Here is a 12,500-nt window from a genome sequence, read left to right as displayed (position 1 = left end):
ATTGGGAAATTTGAGATGCAAAGGGAGTGAATGTGTGTGTATGTGTGTGTATGTGTGTTGTGACCTCCCGTCCTCTCTCTCTCTCTCTCTCTCACTCTCACTCCCTCTGTCTCTGTCTCTCTCTCTCTCTCCCCCACCCCCACCCCCAGTCCGTCTGTAATCTTCCTCTCACTCCCTCTGTCTCTGTCTCTCTCTCTCTCTCTGGACTCACAGATACAGTTCTCCATCATTCCCCGTCCGCCTTCCCAGTCAGTCAGTTACCTCCCTCTCACTCCCTCTGTCTGTCTCTCTCTTTCTCTCCCCCCCCCCCTCTCTCTCTCTCTGGACTCACAGATGCAGTTCTCCATCATCCTCCCCCCCCACCCTCCCGCCCTCCCAGTCAGTCAGTTACCTCCCTCTCACTCCCTCTGTCTGTCTCTCTCTTTCTCTCCCCCCCCCTCTCTCTCTCTCTGGACTCACAGATGCAGTTCTCCATCATCCTCCCCCCCCACCCTCCCGCCCTCCCAGTCAGTCAGTTACCTCCCTCTCACTCCCTCTGTCTCTCTCTCTTTCTCTTTCTCCCCCCTCTCTCTCTCTCTCTCTCTCTGTCTCTCTCTCTCTCTGGACTCACAGATGCAGTTGTCCCTCGTTCCACCCCAGTCCGTCTGTCACCTGCATCTCACTCTCTCTATATGTCTGTCTGTCTCTCTCTCTCTCTCTCTCTCTCTCATCTCTCTCTCTATGTATGTCTGTCTCTCTCTCTCTCTGTCTCTCTCTCTGTCTCATTCATATGGGGCTATGGCCTTAATTGAATAAACCATCTTGAATCTTGAATCTCTCTCTGTCTCTCTCTCTTCACCTCTCACTCTCTCTGTATGTCTGTCTCTCTGTCTCTCTCTCTGTCTCTGTCTCTGTCTCTCTCCCCTTCTTCCTGCTCTCTCTCTCTATCTCTCCCTCACCCTCACCCCCAGTCCGTCTGTTACCTCCCTGTCACTCCCTCTGTCTCTCTGTCTCTGTCTCTGTCTGTCTGTCTGTCTGTCTGTCTCTCTCTCTCTCTCTCTCTCTCTCTCTCTCTTTATTTACGAGGGTAGGATAAAAACAGACCGATAAGCACCTATTACTTTTCCCTCAATAAAAAAAAGTTTCGATTTTGATTTCGACTTCGACTTCGATTTCGATTTCGATTTCGATCTCTCTGTCTGTCTCTGTCTCTGTCTGTCTGTCTGTCTCTCTCTCTCTCTGTCTCTGTCTCTGTTTCTCTCTCTCTCTCTCTCTCTCTCTCTCTCTCTCTCTCTCTCTCTCTCTCTCTCTCTCTCTCTCCCTGTGGACTCACAGATGCAGTTCTTCATGTTGTCATCCAGGAGGTAGCCTTCCCCACACAGGCAGCGGGGACCCGAACTCAGGTCCTCAATGCACATGTGCTCACAGCCGAAACTGTCGCAGCCCCCTGTGGTCAGACAACCATTGCGTAATTCAAAATTAATGTCTTCCTTTTCTTGCCCTCATCATTTCATTCACCCAACAGTCTTCTTCTTCTTCTTCTGCGTTCACTCGTATGCACACGAGTGGGCTTTTACGTGTATGACCGTTTTTACCCCGCCATGTGGGCAGCCATACTCCGTTTTCGGGGGTGTGCATGCTGGGTATGTTCTTGTTTACATAACCCACCGAACGCTGACATGAATTACAGGATCTTTAACGTGCGTATTTGATCTTCTGCTTGCATATACACACGAAGGGGGTTCAGGCACTAGCAGGTCTGAACATATGTTGACCTGGGAGATCGTAAAAATCTCCACCCTTTACCTACCAGGCGCCGTCACCGTGATTCGAACCCGGGACCCTCAGATTGACAGTCCAACGCTTTAACCACTCGGCTATTGCGCCCGTCACACAACAGTCAACTATGCTAGTCTAGCCAGCAACCTTAGAGAATCTGGCTTCCAAGCCATAGAGATTGGTGCAGGAGGGTTTATGAGCGCATCTACCTACAGCCAGTTGTCGATTTCTGGCAGAGAGAGGACACGAGCTCTCAAGGTAACGTCAGAAGCAGAGAAAAGAGTTCCAGCTGAATCTGGTCGAGGAGCATTAAATTTCCCTACTCAAACTAGGCGTACGATGGCTCAGTGATTAAAACGTCTGCCAGAAAAGGTGACTCAGTCCTGAAGTGGCGACCACCCTGGAGGCGCGGGTTCGAACCTGCTGAGGACCAGGGGAAAAAAAAGAGCGGCAATACAAGGGCATGTAGGAGTAATGACCTGGGTGCAGGCGGTCCCCTTAGTGTGTAAGGAGTTAAGGGCCGAAACACTTGTCTGAGGGGGGCTTCTTCTCTGAAGGCCCTGTACTGTCCAGCTCTCCCTAGAGTTTCTCACCACTCTGTAGAAGTGCGACGGTCAGAAAGGCGCTGTGACAGAATCTGTTAGACTTCTGATCCAGTGTTCCCCTCCTCCTCCTCCTCCTCCTCCTTCTCCTCCTTCTTCTCCTTCTCCTTCTTCGTTCGTGGACTACAACTCCCGCGTTCACTCGTATACACACGAGTGGGCTTTTTTTTTTTAGGTATATGACCGTTTTTACCACGCCATGTAGGCAGCCTTACTCCGTTTTCGAGGGTGTGCAAGCTGGGGTAACTGGGTAATTGGGGTGAAACGCTGTTAACCACGTCTCTTTCGCCGTCCGTATGGAGAGAGTTAACCACTCGACTATTGCGCCCATCCAGTGTTCGCCTATGGTCAGGGTCCAAGACGCCTCCCGGATGGTGCTGCGTGTCCTTCGGGGAAAGCACTTTACTCCGATTTCCCCCCCTCTCTCTCTCCACTCACATGTAAATGTGTCCTGGAGAGGATTAAACAGGCGGAAAGGAGAGAATTGGGCCCCGCCTTTCTATGCCTTAGCCTAGACACAGTGAACATCGATTCACAACCAAGTCGTAAAAGGTTATAGAACTTTTACCACTTTTTGTTCAATTTTAATTTTTACTGATCATCAGAATCGCTTGTTACCTTAACCATCATCATCGTCGTTGTTATCGACGTCTGCCTTTCATAACGTTCTATTATTATTATTATTATTTCTTTTTTTTAATGTAACTGTCAAACAGCAATAGTATCAGTATGACCTCTGCATCATCCTCTTTGTCGTATTATTCTTTGTCTGCATCTTCTCCCTCTTGTTCTACTTAGATATATATATATATATATATACATTGTCTGCTCCTTCTAATCTTCATCATCATCATCATAGTAATTTTCTTGCACCCAGTCTGTCACTGTCATACACACGCGCGCACGCACGCACATACATACAAACACACACGCACACACACACACACACACACCACCACCACCACCACCATCACCACCACCTCACCTTACAACATCCACCCCACTAACCCTCCCCTCTCCTACCCCCATACTTCACCCACCCCTCCACACATTCTCCCTCTTCCATCACCCCACGCCGCACAAACACACACACACCCACACCACACTACGTACACTCACCCACCACCACCCACCACCACCACAACCCTCCTTACCCACTCTCTCCCCCCCCCCCCGGACCCCGACCCCCCACACCCCCCAGCCGCACCCCTTCCCACCTCCACCCCCACCCCCTACGTCCCCCCTCCACACACACACACACACACAACACACGGGCTGACCTAATGGTCCTGGCTGCTGGGCCTGATCATACATGACGATGCCGTAAGGGATGTTGGCCAGCTTGAAGCTGACCGAGTCCTGGCTGTCCACCTCGAACACCTTCAGCAGACCCTTGGACTGCTCGGTGGCGAACACGTACCCCTGGGGTAGCGAAAAAAAAACAGGGCAATGGGGGGTAGTAGTAGTAGTAGTAGTAGTAGTAGTTGTTGTTGTTGTTGTTGTTGTTGTAGTAATGATAATAATAATAATCGATACTTATGTAGCATACTATCCAGGAATCTGCTCCGGGTGCTTTACAAAAACACTTTTGTTAACATAACACATTACATCATCAATGTTACATACACACACCAAAATGTGACAAAAAAAAAACCTAATCAACACACACACACACACACACACACACACACACACACACACACACATACACACAGAATTAGCGTCGTCGTCATAGTAGTAGTAGTAGTAGTAGTACTCCCGAAAACGGCGTATAGCTGCCTACATGGCGGGGTAAAAACGGTCATACACGTAAAAGTCCACTCGTGTACTTACAAGTGAACGTGGAAGTTGCAGCCCACGAACGAAGAAGAAGAAGTAGTAGTAGTAGTAGTAGTAGTAGTAGTAGTAGTAGTAGTAGTAGTAGTAGTAGTAGAAGAAACATGAGCAGCAGCAGTCGTACTGACAATAGAAGTAGTAGTAGTAGTAGTAGTAGTAGTAGTAGTAGTAGTAGTAGTAGTAGTAGTAGTAGTAGTAGTAGTAGTAGTAGTAGTATTAGTAGTAGTAGTAGTAGTAGTAGTAGTAGTAGTAGTAGTAGTAGTAGAAGAAACATGAGCACAGCAGTCGTACTGACAATAGAAGTAGTAGTAGTAGTAGTAGTAGTAGTAGTATCATTAGGCTCCTAACAAAGTTTGACGTAAGCTTACTTTTGGGGCCAGTAGCAAAGTAAAGAGTTGCATTGTCAATGGTTTCTCCGCTGCATTGGTATATAGAGCATGATCTTTTGTCAAGGACTATGACTCTCAAATCAGGACGCAAGACTTCACTCGCTTTTAGTGCTGCGACCTTTGGGGTGTGTGTGTGTGTGGGGGGGGGGGGTGAGGGGGGGGGGGGGCTAATTAGCCTTTGTGGACCATTTCAGTGCCTTCTTCTTCTTCTGGGTTCACTCGTATGCTCACGAGTGGGCTTTTACGTGCATGACCGTTTTTACCACGCCATGTACGCAGCCATACTCCGCTTTCGGGGGTGTGCATGTTGGGTATGTTCTTGTTTCCATAACCCACCGAACGCCGACATGGATTACAGGATCTTTAACGTGCGTATTTGATCTTCTGCTTGCATATACACACGAAGGGGGTTCAAGCACTAGCAGGTCTGCACATATGTTGACCTGGGAGATCGTAAAAATCTCCACCCTTTACCCACCAGGCGCAGTCACCGTGGTTCGAACCCGGGACCCTCAGATTGACAGTCCAACGCTTTAACCACTCGGCTATTGCGCCCGTCATTTCAGTGCCGACTGTGCTAAAGCCTTCTTGGCTGAGAGAGTAGAGATGTAACATGGGCAAGATACTATCCACTGTTATCCAACCCAGAAAGTCGGGGGCAGCAGTCGCCTCCTCTGCTGTTCTGATCATAGTCGAACACGAATGACTATCATAATTATATACTAGTGGTAGCAGCAGCAGCAGCAGCAACAAGAGAAAACAGTAGTAGTTAGTACTAGCTGTTGCAGCATGCAGTAATGGTCATCAGCAGCGATAAACAGTAGTAGTTAGTACCAGCAGCAGTAATGGTCATCAGCAACGATAAACAGTAGTAGTTAGTACTAGCAGCAGTAATGGTCATCAGCAACGATAAACAGTAGTAGTTAGTACTAGCAGCAGTAATGGTCATCAGCAGCGATAAACAGTAGTAGTTAGTACTAGCAGTAATGGTCATCAGCAGCGATAAACAGTAGTAGTTAGTACTGGCTGTTGTAGCATGCAGTAATGGTCATCAGCAGCGAAAAACAGTAGTAGTTAGTACCAGCAGCAGTAATGGTCATCAGCAGCGATAAACAGTAGTAGTTAGTACTAGCAGCAGTACTAGTCATCAGCAGCGATAAACAGTAGTAGTTAGTACTAGCAGCAGTAATGGTCATCAGCAGCGATAAACAGTAGTAGTTAGTACTGGCTGTTGTAGCATGCAGTAATGGTCATCAGCAGCGAAAAACAGTAGTAGTTAGTACCAGCAGCAGTAATGGTCATCAGCAGCGATAAACAGTAGTAGTTAGTACTAGCAGCAGTACTAGTCATCAGCAGCGATAAACAGTAGTAGTTAGTACTAGCAGCAGTAATAGTCATCAGCAACGATAAACAGTAGTAATTGGTACTAGCTGTTGCAGCATGCAGTAATGGTCATCAGCAACGATAAACAGTAGTAGTTAGTACTAGCAGCAGTAATGGTCACCAGCAACGATAAACAGTAGTAATTAGTACTGGCAGCAGTAATGGTCATCAGCAACGATAAACAGTAGTAGTTAGTACTAGCTGTTGCAGCATGCAGTAATGGTCATCAGCAGCGATAGCAACAGTAGTAGTTAGTACTAGCAGCAGTAATGGTCATCAGCAGCGATAAACAGTAGTAGTTAGTACTAGCAGCAGTAATGGTCATCAACAGCAATAAACAGTAGTAGTTAGTACTGGCAGCAGTAATGGCCATCAACAGCGATAAACAGTAGTAGTTAGTACTGGCAGCAGTAATGGTCATCAACAGCAATAAACAGTAGTAGTTAGTACTAGCAGCAGTAATGGTCATCGGCAGCGATAAACAGTAGTAGTTAGTACCAGCAGCAGTAATGGTCATCAGCAGCGATAAACAGTAGTAGTTAGTACTAGCAGCAGTAATGGTCATCAGCAGCGATAAACAGTAGTAGTTAGTACTAGCTGTTGCAGCATGCAGTAATGGTCATCAGCAGCGATAAACAGTAGTAGTTAGTACTAGCTGTTGCAGCATGCAGTAATGGTCATCAGCAGCGATAAACAGTAGTAGTTAGTGCTAGCAGCAGCACTAATAATCAGCAGCAGCGATAGCAACAGAAGTACTTAGTACTAGCTGCTAACAGCATGCAGTAATGGTCATAAGCAACGATACAGAAACAGCAGTAGTCAGTGCTAGCAGCAGCAGCAGCAACAGAAGCAGTAATGGTCGCACATGCTGTATTCACCTTCAGCTCCCATCTAACCCCCACCCCCACCCCCACCCAAACCCCCACCCACACCTAACCACTTCCCATCCCCCGCCCCTACAAACCCGAAATCACTCACAATATTTTTTGCATGATTTTTTGCCTGAAGAAGAGCCTGTGGCTCGATACGTCGCCTCTTTTATCCCAACGTACGTCGACTTTTACCAAGATTCTTTTAGTCTATCTCTTACTCACTCACATTAAAGATCGCCAGGTCGAAGAACTTGGACCCAGCATCCGTCTTGACGACCTTCCGTCGGTGGTTGTAGAGTCCTCCGCCCACGAGGGATACGCTTTCAATGGTGGACTTGGCGGAGTCCACCCAGAAGAGCGTCATGTGGTTCACATCCAGGGTCAGTCCCCGGGGCTGCAGCATGTCCCTGTCCACCAGCACCTTCCGGTTCTGCCCCAGGAGGTCCATCAGCTCGATCCGTGGACGGACTCCCCAGTCAGACATCAGCAGCATGCTGTGGGTGGAACGGGGTACGGGTGGGAATAGAATAGAATAGAATAGTTTTTATTGTCATAAAACCTTAAAGTTTATAAGCCACAATAAAACAAAAAAACATGAGCATATTGAGAAGAGAAACATTCCTGAACAAATTTTGCCAGCCTTGGCCGTAATTCTGTTTGAAAGGTCAATTCACTAGGCTTGGCATTTGGACGACATATATCGATCTGTGAATGTAAGCATTGTATTTTACACAATTGTCTGAAAAGTGAATCTCATCTTCTAAGCTGTTGCAGGTACCACACAGTCTTTGCTCTTTCGGTGTATTTTTATATCTTCCCTGTTCGATTTGTAAGTCATGGGCGCTGATTCGTAACATAGTCAGTGCTTTCCTGTGTTGTGTATTTGCTGTATTCTTTAAATACGGTTCAGTTTTATAATTTGTCACAGCGTTCTTGTAAAATTCTAATTTAGATGAACTGTTTTGTTTCTGTTTCCAAAATTTTGCTTATTCATTTTCAAGCTTCTTGGGTGGGGGTGGGATTGTGGAGGGTGGGGGTGAAGAGCAAATGAAAAGATATGGAGGGGGTGGAGGGGGTGAATAGGAAATAAAAGAAAAAATGCGTCTTGTTTATAAAAGGAAAAAAATGCACAGAAGAAATGACTGACAAAAAATTAAATAATCAGATACAAATAACACAACCACCACTAAGACAACCTCCACCGCCGACCAGTAACTCATCCATAAAACCCACATGTTACAGCTGACAACCACCACAAACACGTCCACCATTACCACCACCATCCAACAACCCATTTAATGCAAACCACCCACGTGTTACAACCAACACAACCACCACAAACACATCCATCATTACCACCACCATCCAACTACCCATTTAATGCAAACCACCCACCTGTTAAAACCAACACAACCACCACGAGCACAACCACCATCAACACCACCAACCATTCATTTATCCAAACCATCCACTTGTTACAACACAACCACCGCTAACACGACCACCACCACCACCACCACCAATGGACCACCCATTCATCCAAACCACCCACGTGTTACAACTAACCAAAAACACAACCACCATAATCCAACCACCCATTCATCTAAACCAGCCAATTGTTATACAAATAACACAACCACCGCTAACACAACCACCACCACCAATGACCACCTATCCATCCAAACCATCCACGTGTTACAACTAGCACAACCACCACCACCAACACCACCATCCAAACCACCCATGTGTTACAACTAGCACAACCACCACCACCAACACCACCATCCAAACCACCCATGTGTTACAACTAGCACAACCACCACCACCACCAACACCACCATCCAAACCACCCACGTGTTACAACTAACACCACCACCACCACCACCAACACCACCATCCAAACCACCCACGTGCTACAACTAGCACAACCACCACCACCACCAACACCACCATCCAAACCATCCACGTGTTACAACTAGTACAACCACCACCACCACCACCACCAACAACACCACAATCCAAACCACCCAAATGTTACAACTAGCACAACCACCACCACCACCACCACCAACACCACCATCCAAACCACCCACGTGTTACAACTAGCACCACCACCACCACCAACGACCACCCATCCATCGAAACCATCCACGTGTTAAAATTAACGCAACCACCACCACCAACACCAACACCACCATCCAAACCATCCACGCGTTAATTAAAACTAACGCATCCAGCACCACCCACCACAAACACCGACCAACCGACCACCCCGTTCACCCAGACCACCCACTTGTTAGCCGGGTGGACGGCCAGCCCATGAGGGTTGTCCAGGCCCTCCTGGACCAGAATGCTGTAGACACGGTCCGTCTCGGAGTAGGACTGCAGGGGCGCCATGAGGATCCAGTTGTACAGGGCGTCCGTCCAGTACACGTTGTTGCTGAGCCAGTCCACTGCCAGCCCGTGCACCTCGGAGGATGTGCCCGTGAAGATGTCGACTGTCTCTGTCGATCTGATGAACACCCCCCGACACACACACCCACAGACACACACAGACACACACACACACACACACACACACACACACACACACACACACACACACACACACACTTTAAGGTTTTATGACAATAAAATGTATTCTATTCTATTCTATTCTATTCTATTCACACAAACACATACACACCACACACACATACACAAACCACACACACACACACGCACACACACACACACATACACACACACACCACCACCACCACCACCACCACCACCACCGCACGCACACACAAACACACACACACACACACACACAACCACCACACACACACACACACACACACACACACACACACACACAGAGGGTAGAGGCCATGTGATATCTGATATGGTGACGATGATGAGAAGAATACTGACACTACTACTACTGCTACTACTACTACTAAGTAGAAGAAGAATAGAAGAAGAATGATGAGAATTAGGCTAATGCTAACAACAACAACAATCATTATCATCATCATACCAATAACAACGAAAAGAACAATAACAATGCTAACAATAATAACAATAATAATAATAATCAGACACACGCAAACGCACAGACACATAGACACACACAGACACACACACACACTCATACATACACGCACGCACGCACGCACGCAACACAACGACACACATACACACACAGACCCTACCCCTCACACACACACACACACACACACACACACACACACACACATACATACATACACGCACGCACACACACACACACACAACACAACGACACACACACACTCCCCCCTCCCCCCCCCACTCACACCCTACCCCTCACACACACACACACACACACACCATACACCCGCCCCACCCCACCCTCACCCCTACACCTTCCACCACCACCCCTCCCACTCACACACACACACCACATACATCCTCACCCCACCGCCCCCACCACCACAACCACCACCACTACTACCACCCCCAAACCTCCACCACCCCCACACATACACAATCCTGACTACACACACACACACACACACACACACACACACACACACACACACACACACACTCAAACACACTCACACTCACCCGTCAAGGTATAAACCCTGGATCTTCATGTTCAAAGACTCGCTCCACACTACCATCACCCCCACCACCCTCACAATCCTGACTCAACTCACACACACACACACACACACACACACACACACACACTCACACTCACCCGTTAAGGTATAAACCCTGGATCTTCTTGTTCATAGACTCGCTCCACACCAGCAGCTGCTTCCTATAGCTGAAGCCCAGGCCCTTGAACTCCCAGCCGTAGTGAGGGGCGCTGATGTGCTTCACGCTGGGCGACTGGTAGGGAACCCACTGGCCGGGGTCCCCCGAGATCCCCACGAGCCGAGACACCGCAAGGTGTTGGACCGGGGTTTGAGCCCAGATGAGGTTCGTCTCGTGTTGGACTGTAGGGTTGTGGGTGTGGGTGTTTGGTGTTTTGGGTGTTGGGTGGTAGCGGGGTGGGGTGGGGTGGGGTGGGGTGGGAAGGGAGCGAGAAGGTGGTGGGGTGGAGAGGGTGAGCGGTTGGTTTGGGGGTTTGGTGGGTGGTGGGGTGGTGGGGGTTAGGGGGTGGGTAAGGAGGGAGGAGGGGTGGAAGGAGGGAGTGAGAGGGTGGTGGGGTGGAGAGGGAGTGGGGGGTTAGGGGGTTGGCGGGGTGTGGGGGGAAGGGGTAAAGGGGTGGGGAAGGGAGCGAGGGGATGGAGAGAAGGAGTGTGTGTGTGTGTGTGGGGGGGGGGGGGGTATTGGGTTGGTGGGTGGTGGGGTGGTAAGGGGGAGTTGGGTGGAAGGGAGTGAGAGGGTGGGTAGGGAGTGATGGGTTGGTGGGTGTGGGGTGTGGTGTGGAGTGTGGGGTGTGTGGGGGAGAGAGAGAGAGAGAATTACGTTATCATATATGTTTGGCAAAATGTTTCGTCGTGTCGATTCACTGAGGGAGTTTGTCGACCTTGTCTATATTACGCCTGTCTGTCTGTCTGTCTGTCTGTCTCTCTCTCTCTCTCTCTCTCTTTCTTTCTCTTTCTCTCTCTCTCTCCATCTATCTATGCCTGTCTGTCTGTCTGTTTCTCTCTTTTTGTATATATGTCTGCCAACCCGTCCATTGATAAGCTGACCTGCAGGTTTATGTGTCCATCTATATACCTGTTTATCTGTTTTCCTATCTATATATCTAGTATCTAACTATATTTCTATATATACATATATATATGCCTGTCTGTCTGTCTGCTTGTATGTCTGTCTGTCTATCTCTTTCTCTGTCTGTCTCTCATCATGAATGCTTCTCCGTGCATTATTGATTTAAAAAATATGACATTGTGTGCATGCATGATTATATGCAAACTATTTAAACACACACACACACACACACACACACACATACGCACACACACACACACACACACACACACACACACAGACAGAGACACACACACACACACACATGCACACACGGACACATGCACACATACACATACACACACATGCACAGATAGAGAGAGAGAGAGAGAGAGAGAGAGAGCGTCGCTACACTACAGCGCCACCCACTTTTTTTTCTTTTTTTTTCTCCTGCGTGCAGTTTTATTAACTCACTTGTGTAAACAAAGTGGGTCTATGTTTTAACCCGGTGTTCAGTTGTCTCTGTGTGTGTGTGTGTGTGTGTGTGTGTGTGTGTGTGTGTGTGTGTGTGTCTGTGTGTGTGTGTGTGTGTGTCTGTGTGTCCGTGGTAAACTTTAACATTGACATTTTCTCTGCAAATACTTTGTCAGTTGACACCAAATTAGACATAAAAATAGGAAAAAATCAGTTCTTTCCAGTCATCTTGTTTAAAACAATATTGCACCTCTGGGATGGGCACAAAAAATAAAAAATGAAGCCTAATTATATGCAAACTGCGCTGACTGTTATATTTATATTTTTTGTATTCTCTAAACTTGGCACTTTGTTATGATATTCTGACCCAACAACAAGAGCAGTCATTATTATCATTTTTTGTTCAAACAGGAACTTCTTTTGCTAAGCATGGAAGGGAAACGACTGGTCGTCACAGTGAGTTAATGGACGTAAACTGACGTAGTGTTCACAGTTATGTTCCCTTTCTTATG

The 12,500-nt window shown here is 47.8% G+C and overlaps 1 protein-coding gene across 1 annotated transcript in view; it reads right to left on the bottom strand.

The window, feature by feature from the left end:
* LOC143289145 (prolow-density lipoprotein receptor-related protein 1-like) overlaps positions 1-12,500 on the bottom strand; it is a 54,582-nt gene that overhangs the window by 28,820 nt on the left and 13,262 nt on the right. The window contains exons 2-6 of the mRNA XM_076598032.1: positions 10,571-10,811; positions 9,134-9,352; positions 7,067-7,334; positions 3,641-3,782; positions 1,313-1,426 (exon numbers count right to left, since the gene is read on the bottom strand). Coding sequence (XP_076454147.1) covers positions 1,313-1,426; positions 3,641-3,782; positions 7,067-7,334; positions 9,134-9,352; positions 10,571-10,811 — 984 coding nt within the window. The remainder of the gene's footprint in view (positions 1-1,312; positions 1,427-3,640; positions 3,783-7,066; positions 7,335-9,133; positions 9,353-10,570; positions 10,812-12,500) is intronic.

This window comes from Babylonia areolata, chromosome 13, assembly GCF_041734735.1.
Source record: "Babylonia areolata isolate BAREFJ2019XMU chromosome 13, ASM4173473v1, whole genome shotgun sequence".
Lineage (NCBI taxonomy): Eukaryota > Metazoa > Mollusca > Gastropoda > Neogastropoda > Buccinidae > Babylonia > Babylonia areolata.
This window is presented reverse-complemented; position numbering and strand designations above follow the sequence as displayed.